The sequence below is a fragment of the Podarcis cretensis genome, assembly GCF_951804945.1.
Source record: "Podarcis cretensis genome assembly, chromosome: 18".
In the NCBI taxonomy this organism is placed as follows: Eukaryota; Metazoa; Chordata; class Lepidosauria; order Squamata; family Lacertidae; genus Podarcis; species Podarcis cretensis.
This window is the reverse complement of record NC_137188.1, coordinates 11,447,965-11,472,597: the sequence shown is the minus strand read 5'-3', so window position 1 is coordinate 11,472,597 and position 24,633 is coordinate 11,447,965. Positions and strand designations below refer to the sequence as shown.

At 49.1% G+C, this 24,633-nt stretch overlaps 1 protein-coding gene across 11 annotated transcripts in view; it reads right to left on the bottom strand.

Annotated features, from left to right (window-relative positions):
* Nucleotides 1-434: 434 nt before the first annotated feature.
* Nucleotides 435-24,633, bottom strand: part of PIP5K1C (phosphatidylinositol-4-phosphate 5-kinase type 1 gamma) — a 48,905-nt gene continuing 24,706 nt past the window's right edge. The window contains exons 10-19 of one of the 11 annotated variants that reach the window (XR_013834551.1): nucleotides 22,792-22,840; nucleotides 21,149-21,233; nucleotides 19,878-20,039; nucleotides 16,520-16,658; nucleotides 14,480-14,512; nucleotides 13,614-13,728; nucleotides 11,668-11,796; nucleotides 10,487-10,537; nucleotides 7,269-7,343; nucleotides 435-3,947 (exon numbers count right to left, since the gene is read on the bottom strand). Coding sequence is in view for 9 of the 11 variants with exons in the window: in XM_079960593.1 (XP_079816719.1) it covers nucleotides 3,945-3,947; nucleotides 5,904-5,990; nucleotides 7,269-7,343; nucleotides 11,668-11,796; nucleotides 13,614-13,728; nucleotides 14,480-14,512; nucleotides 16,520-16,658; nucleotides 19,878-20,039; nucleotides 21,149-21,233; nucleotides 22,792-22,840 (877 nt within the window). In the remaining 2 variants the exon portion in view is untranslated. Of the gene's footprint in view, nucleotides 3,948-5,903; nucleotides 5,991-7,268; nucleotides 7,344-10,486; nucleotides 10,538-11,667; nucleotides 11,801-13,613; nucleotides 13,729-14,479; nucleotides 14,513-16,519; nucleotides 16,659-19,877; nucleotides 20,040-21,148; nucleotides 21,234-22,791; nucleotides 22,841-24,633 lie in introns of those variants that run through there. The other 10 variants (XM_079960593.1, XM_079960595.1, XM_079960596.1 and 7 more) reach the window with 10 other exon arrangements.

The window sequence follows — 24,633 nt, the reverse complement described above, 5'->3', positions numbered from 1 at the left end:
CACCTCGCAAGCCAATTTCACTATGTTACGTTAATATTTTCTATTATCTATATGCCGCCCAAAGCCGTCTCTTCCATGCATTTGCCCAACCCCCTTTTGGAAGCCATCCAAGCTGGCCTTCCCTGCTTACTGTGGCAGAGAGTTCCACAGTTTAATGCCATGCTCCGCGAACGACTCCCGCATCTCCCTGCTGGCTTTACAGTGTCTCTGTACTGTTTATTTACACATGACATCATTTCAACACAGGGCGCTGCTTAATCTTTTAATTATCTCTCAAGTTTCTTTTTTTTTGGGGGGGGGGAAGAGTGTGGAAACCTCCAGGGAAGCAATTTATAAACGAAACAAGCGATTATGTAAGAACGCTCAGCTCCATCGCAGCCAAACGGAGGGAAGGAAAAAGTTAGGCAAAAAACACACACAAACCAAGAAAGGAGTGCTTTTATCATTCTATTTTATTAGATATTTCCAAAAATAAAGGGGGGGGGGTATGGAATGCCAGAAGGCAGCGACGGACGACATTGCATACAAGAATTTCACCTTGTCTCCGTACGGTTCTACGCCTGGATACAGAAATCTGGTTTGCCGTCGCCTCTTTCGAAAAGAACGGAGGACAGGGAGGAGGGAGGAGGAAGCATGATGGGATTGTCCACTTACTATTATCAGGCAAGAGAACTTTTTCTTTTTAAAAAAAAAAAAAACACCCCAAAAACGAAAACACCGAAATTCTCCTTAAATAAAGCGTTTTAATAATAAATTACAACAGTTAAAAACGAACAGCGGGCGGGGGGGGGGGGGGCCCACACCCGACGGGAGCTGAAATAATAATAACAATAAAAATAATAATTATAAAATACGCTTCGATGCCCCAAGCCTTTGGGCTGAACGGGAAAAGAGGTATGTCCCTGAAAGGATCGATGGGCACGGCCGGGTCGCGAGAGACCATCCCAGCCCTTAAACACACCAAGGAAGAGGTGGGGAGATATGGGGAGGTGGAATAAATGCCCCCCCGAGGAAAGAACCTGATGTAACAGTGGGAAAGGCTCTCCTGTTTCGTAGGATGAGGTTGCATCCCCTTTTTAAATAAACAACAACAGGATTTTGCTTCCCACCCCCCAATACAAGAAGTTTTGCATCTTCCACCTGGGAGCCAAGAAGCTCTTGGTCTATAGAAAGGATGGAGGATGAAATCATCACACACTTCAGAAAAAAAAAAACCCCACAGCTTATTTACAAAGGGTGGAGGGGTAGGAGATAAATCTTTCTTTAAAAATCAAGAGAGAGAGAGGAATTTTTTTCTGTTGGGTTGCATTTGTAGATATACGCATATATATATATATATCGAGAGAGAAAGGAAACAGTCTCTGGTTTTACAGCAAAACTACAATGGTTCATCGTCAACACAGCGATTTACACTTCTGGGAGGGGGCGGGCGGGGAGAAATCCCAAACGGAAGAGGTGATATGTGACCATCGACCTAGAGCAAGCCCTGCAGGATTTCTGGCCCCCTCCCCAAAATCCTGCGCGCCCCCTTCTGTACAAAGCGCGTCAAAACAGGGGTGAGCGCTCAAGTTCCGAAAACACGTTGCAAAAAGAAATAAAACCGGGAGAGATATAAATATATATATATATATTTATAATGTACATACAGACACGCACACCCCACGGGTCTAATGTAGACTTCTAAGAAAAGATGTCCGATGTCGCTCCCTGCTGGCCAACAGCACCAATTTTGTCTTTCCTGCTGAAATGGGGAGATGGGTGGGAAGGAGTAGCTCCACGCTCTGACAGGGTGGGCTCAGCTGTTTTGGGGTGGCGGGGAAATTTAAAAGGGTGGTGGCGAACACAGCACAAGCAGCGTCCGGAAATGGCAGCCGGGGCAGAGCTGGCCAACCGGGCGCCCCCAAGGCAGCTCGGACTACAGCTCCTATCGCCCGCGACGTGGGGCAGGGCTCCAAGCTGGCGAGAGCTTCCACGGAGAGGTCTCTGAGGGCGGATTGTCAAGATGAAGGAAAGGGCGGGTGAAGGAATCAAATCCGCTCACCAGGAGTAACGCCCAAGGTTCACAGAGCTTTGCAACTGGCTCTCAGGCGTCCCAAATACATTCCTGTCCTTGGACTGCAAAGCCAAACGACTCTAGAAGGTGGCAGGTTTCTTTGACAGGGAGGGAGAGATCTCTCCCCTTAATTCAAAGAAAGGATCCCTCCGATTCCGGGTCGCTCGTGGAGGCAGATGGCTGGGACGCCCAGAAAGGGCAAGGAGAGCTTTTCTGTGTTTCAAAGGCAGATCTGGGGCTCTGCCGCGTGGAGAGGCACGGACGGGCTTTCTCTTGAAGGCTGCGCCGAGAGGGACAAGACCTTTCGCTTCTCAAGGGCTATTTAAGGAAACCGCTTCGCCAAAAGGACATTTGTCTGTGCAAACAAAACAGACGGCGAGTGAGCGAGCGAGCGAACGAACGCACAGGCAAGCTAAGGCAGCCTCAGCTGCGGAAATATCTCGCCTTCGCTGTCTTTTCAGGGATGTGCGTGGGGCAGCCTTCGAAAAACCTTCAAGAAGCTTTGAACAGCAACTCCCGCCAGCTGGATGGCCGGGGGGCTGATGGCAGCCGCAGCCCAAAATGTCAGGAGGGCTGGATTTGTAACACCGCCTGCCGTTCCGGCACGCGGCAGGCCTCCTCTCGAAGGAACCGCGATTCGTGCTACCCGGGTCTTGGTTTCGAAGAGCAGCGTACAAGACGCTCAAACCGGTTCTGTCCCAAAGACCAGGTGGGCGAAAACTGGTTTTCAAAAGAGAAAAAAAAAGCGCCTGCCTCGCTTGCAAAGCCTCACCAGACAGCTCTTCCCTCTGCCTGTTGCAGCCTGCGGTGATAACCAACTCCGGTTAACACTCGGAGGCGCGGAATAGCCTTCTCCTGTGGGCTGCAAGGTCCTCCAAAGTCGATGCGATGTGGAGCCACTCAAAGCTTCGGCAGAAGCGAGCTGCCTTTCGCCACCAAAACGGGCCTCGTTCCTTGCGCTTCTTTCAGGAACGCAGATCAACATGGCAAGAGGCAAGGAGAGGAGAGGGCCGTCTCTCAACCTCACCACCAGGCAAGACGCTGTCTCGTCGAAATCTCTGGGCTGGGCCAGCTGTGCGCAGATGCTTCGCTTAAAAGAAGGCTCGGCCCAAAACTGACACACAAACACACACAGACAAAATGCTCAGTGTTGAAATGAATGGCTCACGGGAGCCAAAATGACTGCTTCTGCGCCACGTCCACGGAGACAGCCTTGCCAACCCTGGCACAGCAGTATTTCTGACCACGCCAAGTTCCTTGGGGGCTCCTTGATCTCCCCACTTTCTGAGCGGAAAGCCGTTCCCCATTTCCCGGGGAATCGAGGGGGGGGGGGTTTGTGGCCACCCGGGTGACCAACCGCGCAGGTTCACAACGCCGCCCCCCCGTCCTTCGCGCCCCCAAAAGTGCAGTAAACTGTTCCTTAATAATAATTCTTTTTTTAAAAAAAGCACGACAGTGCTACAATTCTGTGCAAGGACGGAAAAAATAAATACATGATTTTAAAATAAAACAGAGGGGAAGTTCACAGTATCACATACAGCTACAATATAGTGCACTTTGAGAGGGGATATATATATGTATAAATTGGTCACAACCCAGAATTAAGGGGCCCTTTCCCAGCTTGATACACCCCCCCCCAAGAAGGAGGAGCTGTTTACAGGTCGTTGCTTGGATGGATATAAATACGCATCTTGAGGGGGGAGAGGAGGGAGAGAACGAGACGCGGTTGATGGAGGTTTTTCTTCCTGTCTTCCCTGGGACGGGTCGGGATCCAGGAGGTGTGACGCCGCCCCTGCTCCCCGTCCCAGCTGAGCGGCAGGCAGCAGGGCTGGGCGAGAGGGGTGGCAAGAAGGACAATTCGTTTCTTGGGGTCGGGGGCTTTGCATAGAAGTTACTGCAGGAGGGGGACAAAAAAAGGAAAGAGAAAGGAGTTACTGGAAGAGGCTAAACAAAATGGTTTCCGGCTGGTATTACAGTGCTACCTCGGGTTACATACGCTTCAGGTTACAGACTCCGCTAACCCAGAACTAGTACCTCGGGCTAAGAACTTTGCTTCAGGATGAGAACAGAAATCGTGCTCCAGCGGCGCGGCAGCAGCAGGAGGCCCCATTAGCTAAAGTGGTGCTTCAGGTTAAGAACAGTTTCAGGTTAAGAACGGACCTCCGGAACGAATTAAGTACTTAACCCGAGGTACCACTGTACTATCCTGCAATCTATGCTCGGGGCAGGTGCGAAAAGAGGGGTTCGGAAAAAGGCATCGACGCACGGCGCCAGCCCCACTCGGCCGGCAGAGACTCATGTGCAAATTAACACACGTACAAATTGTGGCGTAAAATCCCGCAGTGATTGTGGGGACAGACAGCTGCCGGCGTATGACCCTTGTTGATTTAAAGTAGGGTTTTCCCAAGCTGGGGTTCTTCTGCTGTTGTCGGACTACAATTCCCATCATGCCCGACCGCTGGACGATGGGAGTTGTAGTCCGACAACAGCGGGAGAGCCCCAGCTTGGGAAAACCCCGCTGCGCGAAGGTCAAGGTTCTTTTTCAGAGTTCCACTGCGGTTTTCAACAACCTGCCCGCCCAAGATCGTGGAAGCTCTCGCATCTGAGACAGAATGCAAGGTAAAATACCGCATTTGTAAGGTAACCCGCTGGCAGATAGAACCGATTAGGAATTACACCTGACTACAAAATTCTCCATGTCATTCACTGATATAAACCATGAAGGGGTAAAGAGGTAATGGAGAAAGATTTCTGTAGTTCAAGATTCTTGGATTAATTTAAAGGTAAAGGGATTGACCATTAGGTCCAGTCGTGGCCGACTCTGGGGTTGCGGCACTCATCTCGCTTTACTGGCCGAGGGAGCCGGCGTACAGCTTCCGGGTCATGTGGCCAGCAGGACTAAGCCGCTTCTGGCGAACCAGAGCAGTGCATGGAAACGCCGTTTACCTTCCCGCTGGAGTGGTACCTATTGATCTACTTGCACTTTGACGTGCTTTTGAACTGCTAGGTGTGCAGGAGCAGGGACCGAGCAACGGGAGCTCACCCCGTCACAGAGATTCGAACCACCGACCTTCTGATCAGCAAGTCCTAGGCTCTGTGGTTTAAGCCACAGCGCCACAAGACCCTTAAAGTACCACCTGACTCTTTATATCCCTCCCTCGTCGCTGAGATCTTTGGGGCGGTCACTCTCAATGGTTCCCCCTCCCATGGCTCAGAGGCATGGTGTGTAGGCCACACCAGAAGCTTTGTAGTCAATTTTGAGGGTCCGACTCTGTAGAGCTCCCTGCTGGCTGAGAACCAACAGGTGCCCTCCCTGCTAAACGTCAGACGCTAGATTCCAGCAGGGTTCTCAAGTAAAACACGCTACGCCCATTTTTTAAACTTTAGGTTTCGCCATGTGGTTTTTGCATTCTACAGTGGAACCTCGGTTTCCGAACGTAATCCGTTCCGGAAGAACTGTCCAACTTCCGAAACGTTTGAAAACCGAAAGTGGATTCAATAGGGAAACTCAAAACGGAAGCCGCGTCGGGAGTTCGGGTTCCAATAAAACGTTCAAAAAACCGGAACATTTACTTCCGGGTTTTCATCATTCGGGAGCCGAAACAAACGGAGCCGTTTGAGAACCGAGGTTTGACTGTATATACATGCAAGCTGTTGTTTCGACCAGTTTGTTGCGCGAACCGGTTTTGTGTGGCTGTCCACAGCGACACAGGATCTACAAATGTTGGGAATAATAAGGCAAGCTTTCGGGGGCATGCAACAAGTCCGCTTCATCAGGACGCGATCAGAGAAGGAGCTTTTTCCCCGTGACTCAAACGGTTATCTCATGCACACACCCCCAGCGACTTACTGTATCGCTCTCCTCGTCGGAGACAGAGTGGATCTGAGTGTTATAATGGAGCGGCGAATACACCCAGCTCCGTTCGTCTGTTGGCTGCTGCACAGCAAAGCAGGAGCAGAGGCAGGCAGGATAGGAAAATGAAGAAAGAGAAAGAGACAGACAGACAGATGAGAATAAGGACAGTTCGGAGCACAACTGTGTAGCAGGAAAGAGAAAGAGAGCGCGCAGAGCACAGGCCAGCCTTTCTCCAAACAAAGGGGTTGCCTTTTGGATATTTTAGGGCTGCGACTTCCCTATCCACCCCCCCCCCTTCTGCAAAATAACACAAGAAGAATCTGGGTACAAGTTTCTGCTCTGCAAACGCCTTAACTAGGAACACAGCACAGCCGGGTTTGAGTCCTGATGGAGGTGCAACAGCTGGGATACGGCAGAAAATTCTGGGGAGATTTAGCCATGGAAGTATTAACTGGCCGCACGTTCCTCTATAATTTAACTATTCGATAGCTGCTCAGGGAGACCAGAACAACGAATTAGGAAGTCTCTTCCATGAGCTCACTATGAAACCATCTATAAACTATGAATACCATCTCCTGGTCTGCCCCGCAGAGGACCTTAAGGTCCATGAACAACCATAGTTTAGAGGTCCCGAGCCCTAAGGAAGTCAGATTATCCTCCACCAGGGCCAGGGCCTTCTCAGTGATGGCTCCGACCTGGTGGAATGCTCTGTCCCGTGAGACCAGGACCCTGCAGGATTTAACCTCCTTCCACACAGCCTGTAAGACAGAGCTATTCCGCCTGGTCTTTAATTTGAATTCAGCCTGATCTTTTATTTTCCTTCCCTTCCCTTCCCTTCCCTCCCCCTCCCCTTCTATGAAGCTCACCCGCTCTGAGACTCCACAGCTAATTCTCCCCTGGCCCAAGTAGGACCAATTCAGCCAGCTAGCCCTAGTGATTAATGCTTATTTCCCCTAAATTGATTTTTGAATTTTATTGTTATCCATGTTTTTATACTGTGCTTTATGCTGCTTTTATAATGAAGTGTTTTAAATTTGTTGTTAGCCGCCCTGAGCCCAGTTTTTGAACTGGGAAGGGCGGGGTATAAATAATAAAATATTATTATTATTATCATCCACTCCTGTCTTGCCTTGGCCTCAGTTTTCCCCATCTGCAATATGGGGAGAATACCGACCTACCTTACAGGGTGGTTGTAGAAATGCTGCAACATAACTACATAAACTAACCGTTCGTGTTAGGGCCAGCTAGCTTAGCACTGCGAGTGACATTCAGCCTCAAGGAAAAAGGGGGTCCCTTTGCCACCAAAGCCCCTGGGCATTTCGAAGCTGTAGCTGAGCTCTGCCAGCGGATTTCACTTACGTCCCCAGAGGAAACCGAGGCGGCTCGTAGCCTGCGCAGGCATGGGGAGTAAATCCAGTACCTTCCGTCTGTGAACTGGGTGGTGCATGGCAGGGCAGATGATGGAAGATTTTTTGGGGTGGGTGGGTGGGGGGAAATAAAGAAAGCAGGGAGAGGGAGATGGGAAAGGATGAATGGGAGGTGGAGAAAGAAAGAAAAAAAGATGATGTTGGAAGGGGTGAGAATGAATGATCATGAAACAGAGAGAAAAGCTGATGGAGGCAGTTTTTGTAGGGGAAGTGGAGGACCGTTGCTGGACCTCAAGCTGCATGGAAAAGGTTTTGCTGGAGCTCAGATGCATGAAGGAGGGTGTTGCTGCGGCAGGAAACCCCCCACCCCCAATTGCAGGAAGGCATGCAGGGATGCAACTCAGGTCAACACCCAAAAAAATAAATAATGGTAAAGGTAAAGGGACCCCTCACCGTTAGGTCCACTCATGGCCAACTCTGGGGTTGCGGCGCTCATCTCGCTTTACTGGCCGAGGGAGCCGGCGTACAGTTTCCAGGTCATGTGGCCAGCAGGACTAAGCCACTTCTGGCGAACCAGAGCAGCGCATGGAAACGCCGTTTACCTTCCCATCAGAGTGGTACCGATTTATCTACTTGCGCTTTGACATGCTTTTGAACTGCTAGGTGTGCAGGAGCAGGGACCGAGCAACGGGAGCTCACCCCGTCGCGGGGATTCGAACCGCCGACCTTCTGAGTCCTAGGCTCAGTGGTTTAACCCACAGCGCCACCCGCGTCCCATCAAATAGTAAAATTCACGTCAAATTGCTGTTTTAGGGGTTGTTTTTTAAAAGTCTGGAACGGATTAATCCATTTTGCATGACTTTCTATGGGAAAGTGTGCCTTGGTTTTGGAACGCTTTGGTTTTGGAACAGATTAAGTTTGAGAACCAACGTGCCACTGTACAGAAGCTGACCCCTTGGGCTCATCAAACTCCGTATCATGTATGATGGCTAGCAAGGTCTTCCCTGGGATTTGGGGCAAGTTTTTTTTCCCAAATCCTACCTGGAAAGGCTGAACTGAAGAAAGGGAAGCCACACCTCCCATTGCTGCAGAACCAACGAATACAGTGGCGCCTCGCAAGACGAAATTAATCCGTTCCGTGAGGCTCTTTGTATAGCGGTTTTTTCGTCTTGCAAAGCAAGCCCATTGACAGCTTAGCGGATTAGCGCTATTAGCGGCTTAGCGGCTTTTAGTGGATCAGCTGATAAGCGGCTTATCTGCGGATCAGCTAATAAGCGGCTTAGCGGCTTAGGAAAAGGGGGGGAAAAGGGGGGGAAACCCGCAGGAACCTGCAAGACATTTTCGTCTTGCGAAGCAAGCCCATAGGGAAATTCGTTTTGCGAAGCGCCTCCAAAACGGAAAACCCTTTCGTCTAGCGGGTTTTCCGTCTTGCGAGGCGTTCGTCTTGCGGGGCACCACTGTACCGGAGAACGTTGGGTTTGTTTTTTGGGGGGGCGGGAGGAGGAATGACACACTCAAAAAACCCCCCAGGAAAGTCAGAAGCACAGCACTCCACAACTGCCAGATGGCCAATTCCGAACAGCAAATGTTATAATGAACAAAGCAACGGAGGCAGATTGCGTTTCCACTTCACATGCGTTTCAAACCACACGGCGCAGGGTTTCTTTTTTTAAGAAAAGAGCGAATCAGAAAGCAAAACAGGAGCCGATTCCCTTCTGCAGCTGTTTGGAGAAGCTGCTTTGCAAAGCAAAGGGGGAAAGGAGGGGGGCAAGGGGGGGAGGCAGATCAGAGGCAGGATCCAGCAAGGGGCATGTGGTGCTGCCCCCCCCCCCAGCTGAAAGGGCTGGGGCTGGAGTCACTGAGGGCCACAAGCAAGGAAAGGGGTCAAAACCCAGTCCTCTGGGGCAGGGACTGTTCAGCTAAAGCCGTCGGAGAGGGGCCAGAGTCAATGTCAGTCCTACTCAAGAGTAGCCCCGCTGTGGGCAGAACACTAGGCACATCCAAACCACGCATTTAGAGCATCGCTTCAGGCGGTTGTAGCTTCCTGTCCCCAAAGGATCCTGGGAACTGTAGTTCTGCTCAGGGTGCTGTTAGGCAGGCATAGGCAAACTCGGCCCTCCAGATGTTTCGGGACTACAACTCCCATCATCTCTGACCACTGGTCCTGTTAAGCTAGGGATCATGGGAGTTGTAGGCTAAAACATCTGGAACAGGCATCCCCAAACTCGGTCCTCCAGATGTTTTGGGACTACAACTCCCATCATCCCTAGCTAACAGGACCAGTGGGCAGGGATGATGGGAACCGTAGTCCCAAAACAGCTGGAGGGCCGAGTTTGCCTGCTGTTAGGAGGAGCCCTCATTCCCCTTGCAGAACTACAATCCCCAGAGTGGCTCAGCGGTCAACTCCCTTTTCCCAGGGAATGCTGGGAATTGTAGTTCTGAGAGGGGGGTTTGCTAAGAACCGTTGACGAACTACAGTTCCCAGCAATCTTTGGGGGAAGCCACAACTGTTTAAAGAGAGAAATGCATGATGAAGATTGGCTGGGTACAGCTCAGGATCTCGCCCCTACCCCAGCTGGGCAGGGGGTCAGATTGAGAGTTTATGGGGCACAGGGGCAGCTAGAGAACGACAGGCCTTTGAGGTGGGACTACGCAGAGGGAGTGGAGCGAGGGGGTTCTTCCTTTCAATGGGTCTACGAGTAGGGATTAGGAACCCAAGGAAAGCCTGCTAGATCAGCCCTGTGGTCCATCTGGTCCAGTTACTGCTCTCACAGGGGCCGACCAGATGTTCCCTGCTTGTAGAAAGCTAGGACATCAGCAAGATGCCAGTTTAATTACGTGCAAGGGAGTTTAACAGCCCAAATTCGTTTTAGCCACACACTGCGTGAAGGACTTTCTCTTATTGGTCCTGACTTGGGACGCTGGCGCCCGGGGAGTATCTCCTGCCTTCCTTAAAGAAAAACATGGCGTCACTTCCTGTCTTACTGAAGCCACTTCCGCCCTTAACCTTGCCAGTTCCTTGGGGAAACGAGTCTCCTTTTCTACTTATTTACGGTGGGCATTGCAAAAACAAGATGCCATGGAGGGGCAGGGCTGAGGAATATCTGGTTTAGGTTCTAGCAGGTTTGGCAAAAAGCAAACAGACGGGATTCGGCGTGAGAATCTGCGCCCACTCCAAACACACACACACACTTAAGCACCCAGACTCACTTTCTCCCTGATTCAGCCCCCCTAGACTTCGTCCTCTGAACCCGATTCCGGCTGGAGAGAAAAGAAGCAAGGCCGGTTCACCGATAGCTCTTGGGAGTCACCGTTTCCTGGGTTGTCTACCCAACCCAGAGGAAATACAGCAAGCTTTCTTACAATGAGTATCAGCTCTCCGGGGTTCCAGGAAGCACCTCTGACTCTGAACCTGGGGCCTTCTGTGTGGGAAGATGCTATACCGCTGAGCTATGTACCGTATTTTGTGCTCCATAAGACGCACCTGACCATAAGACACACCTAGTTATTAGAGGAGGAAAACAAGAAAAAAATATTCTGAAAGAAACAGTGGATGTATGATTTTTGGGGTTCATGCTATGGCCACAGACATATGTGATTTGAAGGTGAGTTTGGGGTAGCCCAATGCAAAAATCCTGAGGATCCATGCTTTGTAACCAGGTTTTTGCACCACTGTGGCCCCACAAAACAGTGGATATGTGTTTTTTGTGCAGGCTATAGCCATGGACATGCAATGCGATCTGATGGTGAATTTGGGGCGACCCAATGCAAAAATCCTGAGGATCGATGTGCTTTGACCTCCCCCCTCCCAGGCAGCCTCCTTTATCGCTAGCGTCCCTTATCTCTCTCCTGATCGCTTGCCGATCAGCTGCTCAGCGGTTTCATTTCAACACCCCCTTCCCTCTTTCTAAAAAACAAAAAGCACAACCTGCTTTTTGCCCCTGGGCAATTTGGCTCCAGGGACCACACATTTGTTCCATAAGACGCACAGACATTTCCCCTTACTTTTTAGGAGGAAAAAAATGCGTCTTACGGAGCGAAAAATACGGTACTTTTATTTCGAGCTAACACCCTAGTCCTCATGGTTCTGAATAAAGCGCTGGCTTGAACGGGAGCACCAGGAAGGAAACTGTTTTCTGCAGAGGTCAATATGGTATACAAGCAGCTGTCTGGAGTTTCAAGCCCGGGACGTTCCCAGCCCTACCCGGAGATTTGAGCCCAGGACCTTCTGTCCCCCCCAAAAAACAGATACTGTGCCCCCGAGCCATAGTCTGGCTGGTGTTTTCATGAACTCGAGGGGGAAAGAAAAAGAGGGAGAGGAGGCACAGCGAGGCCAGCCGCTTTCCTGACCCCCAGAGTTTTCATTCGTTTATTTGTAAAACGGAACTTACAAAATATATATCCGGGACGGGGAGGTCTTCCTCGTCCGATGCTTGACTGGCGGGCTCTGAGGCCTGGCTGGCTGTCTCCACCTCCGCCGACGCCTTTGACAGCACCGTGGCGCAAGCCAGAGAGGTCGCCTCCCTGGAAAAAGACCAGAGGGTGTGGAAAGCACAGTCTGAGTCTGGGCTATTTGCTTGCAGGAGCAGCCCTCCCCACTGCGAGCCCTCGGGGTGGTTTGGCCGAAACCACAAGGCCGCACAGAGTCAGGCCATCGGGTGGACCTGGCCCAGCACTGACCGGCAGCAGCAGCAGCTGCCTGAGGTTTCCATGCAGCCCTGCCTGGGGACTGGTTCAGGGCCATTTTGCTTGCAAAACTGAGCTTGGCCCCTTCCCCAAACCAAGTGCCTGTCCACCTGTCAACAGAGCCTGCTCAACCCTTGCTCCAGCACAGGGGCTGCAAAGGGACAGCGGCTTTTTCAACGCTCCCCTGGGACGTTTTGTATGCATTACAAAAACCTAACTCCCGCAGATAGAAAGCTTGCACACCAAAGACAGAAGGAGCCTTTTTTTAAAGAAAAACTTGGCTAGCGTTAACCCCCACCCCACCCCAAAAATGTAGGGGAGGTTGTCAGTTTGCATTTCTTAGTGCAGAAAGTATTGATCTGTAGAGATCTTTCCTTTTTCAATTAATTCAAGAGGGTTCTGGAAGCCTCTTTGTGTGAAAGCAACAAGCAGAAGGTTCGTGATGTTTGGGTTATACCTTCAGAGAAGCTGAGTGCAGCTGACTTAATCTGGTTCTGTTATCTTTTTCTGTAAGGCCAGAAGGAGACTGGATTTTACTATTTCTATCTCTTTTCCTTCTGGTGTGGTGTTCTGCATATAGTGTTAAGGTTTAGACTTATTATGAGTTATTGTAAGTTTAAGTTAAATCTGTTGCAACTGGGTTACTTATGGACAGCGTCAATCCTGAATACAGTGGTACCTCGGGTTACATACGCTTCAGGTTACAGACTCCGCTAACCCAGAAATAGTGCTTCAGGTTAAGAACTTTGCTTCAGGATGTGAACAGAAATCGGGCTCCGGCAGTGTGGCAGCAGCAGGAGGCCCCATCAGCTAAAGTGGTGCTTCAGGTTAAGAACAGTTTCAGGTTATGAACGGACCTCCAGAACGAATTAAGTACTTAACCAGAGGTACCAATGTACATTGGATTTGTGACCATTATGCTCATTTGCCTTCAGTAGCAGTAAAGCTCTGCTGGGTGAAATATTAATTGCCTCTGGTCTTAATTTTTTTGGGAATCCTGAAACGTCTTTTAAGTTTCTTTTCTGCTAGCTATACAGTGGTGCCTCGCAAGACGAAATTAATTTGTTCCGCGAGTTTTTTCGTCTTGCGATTTTTTCGTCTTGCGAAGCACGGGCTTTGGAAAAGCTTCAAAAATCACCAAAGTCTTCAAAAACCTCAAAAAAGGCTACCACACCGCGTGCTATGAGTTGCTCCTCGAAGTGAATGCACGGTTTTAAGAAAAAGGAAACAAACTTGCAAGACAAAGGAAACAAACTTGCAAGACGTTTCCGTCTTGCGAAGCAAGCCCATAGGGAAATCCGCCTTGCGAAGCAACTCAATAAACGAAAAACCCTTTCGTTTTGCGAGTTTTTCGTCTTGCGAGGTACCACTGTATGTTGGAATCTGCTTGGGATCAACACTGAGTAGAATTCCATGACAGAGGACCCTCAAACAGAAACAGAATCCTCTCCCTGTGGTCTGTTTAGGTTTTCCAGACCCTTTGCCACCCTGGACGCGATTTGGTTTGGCCAGCGCCAAACTCCTGACCCTTTCAACAGGGAAACGCCAAGGAATTGGGACGTGAGACGCTTCCTGCATGCAGGGCAGGTCCTCTGTGTCCCCCCCCCCCAATGTGCCTGGAAAGCTTTCGCATGCGTCCCAGCGCAGCAACTTGCCCTGACCCTGCGGCAGCCATGTCTGGGACCACGATCTCGACGTCACACTTGGGCTTGAGTTCCACCGTAATTTGCTGGAGGTCGTCTTCCACCCGGAGTTGTTCGCGAGACCTGCGGGTTTGGGAGGAATTTTTTTATTATTAATTATTATTATTATTATTATTATTATTATTATTATTACAACTACTATTACTACTACTAATACTATTATTCTATCCATTTCTATACCGCTTTATACTTTTAAGAAAAACCTCAAAGCTGTTTAGGTAAAGATAAAGGTAAAGGGACCCCTGACCGTTAGGTCTAGTCGTGGCCGACTCTGGGGTTGTGGAGCTCATCTCACTTTACTGGCCGAGGGAGCCGGCGTACAGCTTCCGGGTCATGTGACCAGCAGGACTAAGCCGCTTCTGGCGAACCAGAGCAGCGCACGGAAACGCTGTTTACCTTCCCGCCGGAGCGGTACCTATTTATCTACTTGTGACATGCTTTTGAACTGCTAGGTTGGCAGGAGCTGGGACTGAGCAACGAGAGCTCACCCCGTCATTGTGGGGATTCGAACCGCCGACCTTCTGATCAGCAAGTCCTAGGCTTTGTGGTTTAACCCACAACGCCCTTAAGATGCACATATAAAACAGCATAAGTAATGAGAGAATGAAATATTATCATAAGCATGACACAACTGAGATGGTGACTGGCTCCAAGGTCACCCAGTAAATTCCCTGGCTGAGTGGGGATTTAAATGCTGGTGCCCCAGGTCACTGGCTCCAATTTATTAGGCACGCATTAGGGCACTGAAATCTACAGATGGCCGTGATGATCCACTCCTGGGAGACACAAACTGTTAGAGAAGCACTCGACTCACCTCCCGTCATGTCCCGAGGACTGCGTACGCCGCCTGCGAAGGAACAAGCAGGGCGTGAAAAAGCTAAAACTTTCAGCGTTGAATATTCTTTTGATCTATATACCTGTTGCACGGAAGTGAACAATAGGACAACAATGGACTCTACGCGCCCAAATGGCGGCCAATGCTGAATTGGAAGAATTTAAAATATTATCCCCTTTAATCGATGGACTGGGAATATGATAACGCTCACAACTTACGGATGGGCAGCTTACAGACTTTGTTTGGATAAATTGGACAATGTCTGGCATCAGGACGAAGCAGGCGATTAACATCTACATAAAGTAATACCTTGGAAGCCTAACGGAAGCCGTTCTGGAAATCCGTTCGACTTCCAAAACATTTTGGAAGCTGCGTCGGACATTTGGGTTCCAAAAGAACGTTCGCAAACCGGAACACTTGCTTCCGGGGTCTGTGGCGTTCGGGAGCCAAAATGTTTCAGTGCCAAGACGTTTGGCTTCCAAGGCACGACTGTATGCGTTAGGGTAATAACATTGTATATATTTATATAAGAATGTACAGGAGTATATTACAATGCATTCTTGCATATTGTTTCTTTCTACATATTTTTGTTCTTTTCTCATTTTCCTTTCCTTTATTTCTTTAAATTCTTTCAATAACATATTAATACTGAAACGGCGGCAAGCGTTGTTACACAACAGATGAAACATGTACGAACGGTTTTTCCAATTTCTTCTTCTTTCTTTATGCTTCTGCTGCCTTCTTATTTTTATTCAGCGGCCCCCAATTACACCCAAGGCTCCTACCGCCCCCCTGGATTGCTCCTGCGCCCCTCAGAGGGCGATATCGCCCACTTGCAGAAATACGGCACTAGTCAATCATAAGGGCCCCTTCCAACTTTTTACTTCTATGCACACATACTTATTTACTTAAGATAATAATAGTAATTTATTATTTAATAGCCTGCCCATCTGACTGGGTTTCCCCAGCCACTCTGGGCGGCTCCCAACATAATATAATAATAATTAAAAAGCAGAAAAACATCACACATTAAAAACTTCCCTAAACAGGGCTGCCTTCAGATGTCTTCTAAAAGTCAGGCAGTTGTTTATTTCCACAGGCAGGGCGCCACCACCGAGAAGGCCCTCTGCCTTAAGAGACTTTCAACATCCCTCAAAGTATGCGCAAGTCCCCCTTTTCTGTATTGTGCCAATACGCCACGAGCCCTCTGTTTTCCCGCAAAGGCAGTTACACCGACGAGACCCGCTAATGTCACCCTGTTTGCTGTCTCGGAAGTCCCGCTCAAAAGGACGGTGATCAAAAACCACCCGGAATCTGAAAAAGGCTTATCGAGAGAGGTGTTTGGCTGGTCTTACTGTAGCCTTATTAGACTTTACCAATTGGTGGGCTCTGCGTTGCTCCCCGACGGGAGGAAGGAAGTCAAATGACACCGAGGGTTGGTTCAGAGAAAGGGTTCTTTATTTCTGCTCTCTGGAGCATCAGAAAGGCACTTGCGTGGTCAGTCCACAGCAAGTCCAAAGAAATGAGAAATTTCATGCAGTATATATATCCTCCAGGCACCCTATTCCCCCCCTTCCCCAGGAATCCAGCCACGTCAGCTTGTACACGTAGGTTGACATCACAGACGTTCCTGCTTCAGTACTCTTAACCATAAAAGGGTTTTCTTTCCTGTACTTCTGACCATAAAAGGGTATTCCTGTTCCTATGCTCTTATCTTGGAGCAAGAGGTCACCAACTCCAAGAACACCCTCTGGCGCTGTTCCCGGACTAGGTCTGTGCGTCAGAGTGTGGTAAGATAAGACCCAGACATGTCATCCCTACTCCACTGGAACAGCCAAGGTCATCCTTTGCCGTGACTGATAAAGGAGAGACCTTTGTTTATACAGCTGTGTTCTTGTTATGCATTTGCTCAACAGCTCAAGTTAATGCGTTTTAGAAATGTTCCCTTGGGGAAAGAAGAAAAGGGGGGTTTGGGGTCCCGTTTCAAACTGACTACACAGAAACCCATTCCTTCATTACCTGTAACGGGGCTGTTCCGAGGACTCGGAAGGAGACCTCTCAGGGACGGAGAGAGAGGTGGACGAGAGGGTAGTGGCGATGGAGGCGGTGGTGGCTTCTTCGAAGGACGGAGGGGTGCACGGGAGCAAGTCTGGCCGGCCTGTCGCAGTCGCGGCGGAGAAAAAGGAGAGGACGTTTTTAGCTGCTGCAGGTTGTTAAAGTTTGTGGGTTGTAAAAACTTTGACCCACTCCTGCAACGCCCCTGCAATAAATTTGATTTATTGCCACTCCGACAAACTCCAGTGGCGCCCACACGCTTCCACTCACGCACTGCCACTCTTCTCAGTTGCCAGATAATAGCAGAGTTCACACGCAGCGTAAAATGGCTCGTCTGTGTCAACGTGGTGTCTTCTGTAACTCAGCTCGACACCAGTGCTTCTAATCTAACACTTTATTGAGAAGCATAACAAACAGAAAACCTACAGAATCTAGCTGCGTGCTTGCAGCTTTCTGCTTCTAATAAAAACAAAACTACCTTGCTCACATTCTCAGACAGACTGCTCTCCAGAGAGAGCTCAGCCCCCACAGAGCACAGATCAAAGGAAAATGCCTGGGTCATGTGGGCAGCGCACTCAATTAATAAGAACGCTTCTGGAGTGTTAACTCTTGACTGTCCAGAACCACAACATAGGGTCATTGGCGTGAGCTCAAATAAGCGTGCGGAAGGGGGCTGACCCATAGCTGTCAACTGTCCCTTATTTGGCGGGACAGTCCCTTATCCCAGTGCCATGTCCCACTGCTGTCCCTTATTGATGATGTCCCTTAAATTTCCCGGGTTTCAAAGGAAGCAGCTCCTCTCCCTCCCTCCCTCCCTGCCGGCCAGGGAGGAGGGAGGCTCCAACTGTGTTGCTTGGCTGCGTTGCTCACCCAATAAGGAGTCTAAGAACGACTGGGGGGTGGAGCTTGCATGCCTTGCGCCGATCAAATCGTCCGTGTTGCCTGGGGACTCGCCTTTGCTCAGCGCTTCCCAGCGGAGAGGTGACGGTGGTTTCCCTTGCTGCATCCCCTTTGCCGGGTTGCTGCGCTGTGGGAACCACCGCTTGAGGCTTCATTTGGCTGCTGGCTGGGCTTTCTGCCTTTGGCTCGGAGGGGCTCAGAAGTTGAACCTTCCTGTGCTCCGAAAATCCCTTATTTTGGCTGCTGATCCCTTATTTTCGAGGCTGCCGGTCCCTTGTTTTCAAACCTGTAGGTTGACAGCTATGGGCTGGCCACACACACAAACACACAGGTCTGCACAGCCACCCTCTAATGACACAAGGGAAACCGAGTCCTACTCAGGGCGAAAGTGGCGACACAGCTGTTCTCTCCCCTTTTTCCAGAGAAGACGTCGGTCTCGCCAGGGACGGGAAGTTGTTCTGTAGGGAGTTGAGCAACCCCTTCACTGCGGTGAGGTTCCCGGGAGAAGCTGGGATGCGTGCAAGGTATCAAAATCCCCTTAAGTGGAAGCGGCAAGCCTGGTTCTGGTTCAGCCACGAATTCATTCATAAACACAACCGCCATCTCCGGGCCCCAGAACAGAGAAGGCTCAACTCTTTCCAGGACAACTTTCTACTAGCTAATCGGAGAGGGTGTCGGAAAGAGTATTCTTACCTTCCTCCCTATTCTGGGTAACGTTAGCACCTGCAACGGCACAGTAAGAAAAATTGGAGGAGGAGGGAGAGAAGAAAAATATTTGTGGGATGGTGCTGGTATTTTGAGATACGCTATTTGCCAGTAATGATACACTGGGCACAAGATACAGGGTATAATATACCACTTGAATCATGGCAAAAGCTGTGAAAAGAAAATTTATAATTTACAGCCTGCAGCTCATTAAAAGAAAACTATATGAAAATGATGTACCGTATTTTTTGCCCTACAGGACGCACTTTTCCCCTCCAAAAATGAAGGGAAAATGTGTGTGCGTCCTATGGGGCGAATGCAGGCTTTCTCTGAAGCCTGGAGAGCGAGAGGGGTCGGTGCGCACCGACCCCTCTCGCTCTCCAGGCTTCAGGAAGCTATCTGCAAGCCGTGGGAGAGCTGTGCGACTTTGTGCAGCTCTCCCACGGCTTGTGGAGAACTGCCTGTTCTGGGGGCTGGGGTTGAGGGAGAAATATTTTTTTTTCTTTATTTCCCCCCCCAAAAAACGAGGTGCGTCCTATGGGCCGAAAAATACGGTTTAGTGTTTGACACCTGTAAAGCTTGCAAAGATGTATAAAAACTCATCTAATTTATGTTGGAAAGTTAAGGAAAAAGAAGGTACTTTTTCCATATGTGGTGGACATGTAAAAAGGTAAAGGGCTTCTGGGAAATGATATATAATGCAATGAAAAAGATGTTCAAAAATACGTTTGCTAAAAAGCCAGAGGCCTTTTTACTAGGGATATTAGGAGATGAAGTACCAAAGAAGCAAAGGTGATTATTTATTTATGCAACCACAACTGCTAGAATGTTACTTGCCCAGAAGTGGAAAGAAGAGACTATATCGACAAAATAAGAATGGAGGACTAAGATGATAGATTATGCCGAAATGGCAAAACCAACCATGAAGATCAGGCACCGAGATGAAGGAAAATTTAATCAAGATTGAAAAAACTTTATAGATTATTTAAAAGAACACTGCAAGAACGTGGAAACGTTAGCAGGATTGTTGTAGCATTTATGAACTGAAGGTAGAATTACGACGTGAAAAATAATTGGAAATTAAATGGAAAAATAAGTAGATGCAATGGAAATTATAAAGGAAAAACCAGAAACCGGGGGCGGGGAGAGTCAATCAATGTAAATTTGGATTGGATATATATGTATAAGAAAAATGTTGGAGATAGTTAAATAAAATTTGGAGATAGTTAAATAAATGAGATTTAGATTGTTAAGAAAAGTTAAGAAATCTGATTATAAATGGTATACTGCTTCTTTTTTTTTTGGATAATGATATTGGAAACTGCTACATTCAGATACAAGGAAATTCAGAAGGGAGGGACTAGAGGAAGTCAAATAATATGTTTATGAGATTGGAAGTTTAACTAAGTACTTCATTTGTGTTGATTAAGTGTTTGTTGTTATGTTTTCTGTTTTAATTTGTTTTAGCAGTTCTATTGGGGTTTTTTTATTTTTGTCTTTTTTGATTTACAGTATGTGTGATATTTGTATAAATTTAATAAAAATTATTGGGAGGAAAAAGAAAAATGTTATTAGAAAAATTGAAAATATTTTTTTTAAAAAAAGAAGAGACATGCTGTTTGCACTATAGGGTGTGGGGGTGCCATAGAGCAGGTGGACCGCTAAGGAAAAGCTGCAGGCGAGGGGAGGAGGAGGGCAAGCAGGCGACGTGCGTTACCTTCGTCGTCTAGGGTGGGGTAGCTCCTGGCTCCCCGGAGGTCATACTGGGCTTCGTCCTTCTCCGAGGGGAGCTGGCTTGCCGAAAAGGCGGCCAGAGGGCCAGAGGGCTTGACGGCCAGCAAGGCACTCCGCCCTTTCTTCGAGGGAGAGACCCTCAGAGCTGAAATTGGGAGAGAGATGGAGAGCAGCAGCAACGTTAGCTTGGCTCAGAGTTTGGAGAGGAAAGAGGTACAGGGCTTGTGTCAAGAGCGTTTCCCAGCCAAAGGAATGCACACAGCAGATAAAGGTAAAGGGACCCCTGACCGGTAGGTCCAGTCGTGGCCGACTCTGGGGTTGTGGCGCTCATCTCGCTTTACTGGCCGAGGGAGCCGGCATACAGCTTCCGGGTCATGTGGCCAGCAGGACCGAGCAGCTTCTAGCGAACCAGAGCAGCGCACGGAAACGCCGTTTACCTTCCCGCCAGAGTGGTACCTCTTTATCTACTTGAAATTTGAGGTGTTTTCGAACTGCTAGGTTGGCAGGAGCAGGGACCGAGCAACGGGAGCTCACCCTGTTGCGGAGATTCGAACTGCTGACCTGATCGGCAAGTCCTAGGCTCTGTGGTTTAACCCACAGCGCCACCCGCGTCCGTAACACAGCAGATACTTATTGTCAAAAGGTAAGACTTGCAGCTCTGGAGACCTATGTGGTTCAATCTAGCGTCTAGGCCAGGCTTCCTCAACCTCAGCCCTCCAGATGTTTTGGGACTGCAATTCCCATCATCTCTGACCACTGGGTCCTGCTAGCTAGGGATCATGGGAGTTGTAGGCCCAAAACATCTGGAGGGCCGAGGTTGAGGAAGCCTGGTCTAGGCAGATATTCCCAGGTCCTCGGTTTGTCCGCAGACAGCTTTCCAGGTCATGTGGCCAGCAGGACTAAACCGCTTCCGGCGCAACGGGACACCGTGACGGAAACCAGAGCGCTAGGAAACGCCGTTTACCTTCCCCGCTGCAGCGGTACCTATTGATCTACTCGCACTGGTGTGCTTTCGAACTGCTAGGTTGGCAGGAGTGGCAGAACCTTCTCTTGTGGGCTGCAATGTGGGTGGGTGAAATACGTGGGGGCGGTGGGGCCAAGGAACAACACAAATGTAATAAATGCTAAGAAGAGCAATCTCCTAGCACTTGTAACCCGAAAGGGAACGTGGAGGAGATGCAAAGTCGGTTTCGGCTCGCACAGTTTTTCTACCCAGCAAAAGCAAACAAACAGACCACAGACACACACACTTACAGGTACTCTTCCTGAACACTGTGTTGGTCATGAATTTGAAGAACCTCTCTGCATAGAAGCTGGGCCTGTGGACTGACACTGTGTCCTAGGGAAACAGGGAGGGAGATGGAGGAGTCATTATCTGCAATTCCCAGCCGGGCCTCCGAGGCAGAACGAAAACAGAGTCAAGTCACTGCTGTGATTCACCTTCGCAAAACTATAAACGCTTTTTTGGGAGGGGTGGGGTCTATCTCCAGTGCCTGCCCAATTGCACTTAAAGCTTAATGTTTTGATTCTGGCAGTCGGCCGTTTCATTATCATCTTGGAATGGTTATTTATTTAGTTACATCACTCATTTAGATGATTTCTGTATTTGCTTCATATTTCCAAAATAAAAAGAGAGAAATTCTAATCAGTTTACAATTTTCTCCCATAAGAATCAAATGTATTTATTTGCTTTCACTTATTTAGTCGTACCTTGGGAGTGGAACAGAATCCGTTTCGGAAGTCCGTTCGACTTCCAAAATATTCAGAAACCAAAGCGCAGCTTCCAATTGGCTGCAGGAACAGTCATTTTCGGGTTTGGGCCATTCGGGAGTAAAAAAATTTGAGAACTAAGCTGTTCAAAAAAACCAAGATACGACTGTATCACCTTTATCTTCCAGGGATGTACATGGTGTGTACAAACATACACACACATACATATATACAACAATTAGGTAAAGGGACCCCTGACTATTAGGTCCAGTCGTGACCGACTCTGGGGTTGCGGTGCTCATCTCGCTTTACTGGCCGAGAGAGCCGGCATACAGCTTCCGGGTCATGTGGCCAGCAGGACTAAGCCGCTTCTGGCGAACCAGAGCAGCGCACGGAAACACCGTTTACCTTCCCGCCAGAGTGGTACCTATTTATCTACTTGCACTTGGACGTGCTTTCGAACGGCTTTAAATGCAGATCTCCACAATACGGGGCAGGACCCACCAAATAGAGCTGATCCGCTCATTAGGCCTGGCACTTGTGTGCAGATCCTGTTTCTCACTTCCTCTGTTTGAGTCACTGCAGGACTGCCACAGCCAATCGCCTGCCCAATTGCCGCAGCAGCCAATAACCAGCGGACCTCACCGGACCCACCAATCACCCGCAAAAACGCCGCTGACAATCACCTGCTCGCGGCAACCAACAATCACTCGTCCCACCTCTCCACTATCCATGTATAAGACGACCCCCAATTCTTATCATTCTTTTAAGAAGAGAAGACGACTTTGGATTTGATATCCCGCTTTATCACTACCTGAAGGAGTCTCAAAGTGGCTAACATTCTCCTTTCCCTTCCTCCTCCACAACAAACACTCTGTGAGGTGAGTGGGGCTGAGAGACTTCGGAGAAGTGTGACTGGCCCAAGGTCACCCAGCAGCTGCAGGTGGAACCCGGTTCACCAGATTACGAGTCTACCACTCTTAACCACTACACCACACTGGCTCTCAAATAACATGGCTCTTTTAAAATAACATAACCTCTGCTTATACACGCAAAAATACGGTATGCTCCTTCTGAGGCAGTGACTGCTGGGAGCAACTTTTAAACTTTTAAAATAAAACACAGCTCGTCAGCTTAAATGCTAAAGCAACTCTGCGAACCGAGCGGCCTGTTGGGCCGAAACTCACCCCATCGTGGACGAGAGCCTTCCATGTGTGCTCCAGCTTCTTGATGAATCTGGGTTGCGAAAGGAAGAAGAGTGTGAAAAATTACCAAACACAATGCGTTCCCAGGAAAGCGTTCGTTAGGCGAATGTCTGCGCAACAAGCCAATTGTTTCTCTTATCTCTAATGGGAACATTTCTAATCCGTTATCTCTCCCCGCCACCGCAGCCGGCCATGGTTTCTTCCCAAAAATGGCCGCTGCAGCCAATCGGCAAGAGAGAGGCAAAAATTTGCACGACACCCCCCCCCCCAGCCGCTTGGTTTCTCCGATCTCTCTCAATGCGCCCCCTCCGTGGCTTCTGCCCCAAAACTACTGCCGTCGACCAGCAAAGCACAAACAAGTAACAAAGTGGGCAAACTCTGGCTGTCCAGATATCTGAATCAGCTGTGCATGCAGTAAGGTTTGCAAATAATTATTTATGTTTGGATCAAACCTCTCCATTCTGAAAGAAATCAGCCCTGAGTGCTCACTGGAAGGACAGATCCTGAAGCTGAGGCTCCAAGACTTTGGCCACCTCAGGAGAAGAGAAGACTCCCTGAAAAAGACCCTAATGTTGGGAAAGATGGAGGGCACAAGGAGAAGGGGACAACAGAGGACGAGATGGTTGGACAGTGTTCTCGAAGCTACAAACATGAGTCTGACCAAACTGCGGGAGGCATTGGAAGACAGGAGTGCCTGGCGTGCTCTGGTCCAGGGGGTCACCAAGAGGCGGACACAACTAAACGACTAAACAACAAGAAGTGATTTTTTGGATAATGCGCAGGTGGATTTGCAGAAACAAACAATGAGATGTTTTTACGAATGTAGAACCTCCCTGGGGAACCTTTGGGTTTCAAATCCGGAGCAGAAACTGTGCTGGTAAACATCAAAGGGTAAAAACCTTTCCACCAGGCCTTGCCTGGAACACTAGAACACTGCCGCTTAAATCTATATTCTTGCTCTCCGTCGACATTTTTGTGGGGAATGCCCTTTGCCCTTTCGGCAGGAAAAGAAATCCATTGGGTTTTTAATACTTTGCAAGCGTTCAGATTTTGTTTCAAATTTTCGTCGTTTTTATTTACGTTGGTCTGAAGCTTTTATTTAATATGGTCTGAAGCTCAACATCAAAAAAACGAAGATCATGGCCACTGGGCCCATCACCTCCTGGCAAACAGAAGGGGAAGAAATGGAGGCAGTGAGAGATTTTATTTTCTTGGGCTCCATGATCACTGCAGATGGTGACAGCAGCCACGAAATTAAAAGACACCTGTCCCTTGGGAGAAAGGCGATGGCAAACCTAGACAGCATCTTAAAAAGCAGAGACACCACCTTGCCAACAAAGGTCCGTATAGTTCAAGCTCTGGTTTTCCCAGTAGTGATGAATGGAAGTGAGAGCTGGACCATAAAGAAGGCAGATCGCCGAAGAATGGATGCTTTTGAATTCTGGTGCTGGAGGAGACTCTTGAGAGTCCTGTGGACTGCAAGAAGATCCAACCTCTCCATTCGGAAGGAAATCAGCCCTGAGTGCTCACTGGAAGGACAGATCCTGAAGCTGAGGCTCCAAGACTTTGGCCACCTCATGAGAAGAGGAGACTCACTGGAAAAGACCCTGATGTTGGGAAAGATGGAGGGCACAAGAAGAAGGGGACGACGGAGGGCGAGATGGTGGGACAGTGTTCTTGAAGCTACAAACATGAGTCTGACCAAACTGTGGGAGGCACTAGAAGACAGAAGGGCCTGGTGTGCTCTGGTCCAGGGGGTCACGAAGAGTCGGACACGACTAAACAACTAAACAACAACATTTACGCCGGAGTTCAGGGCTCAGA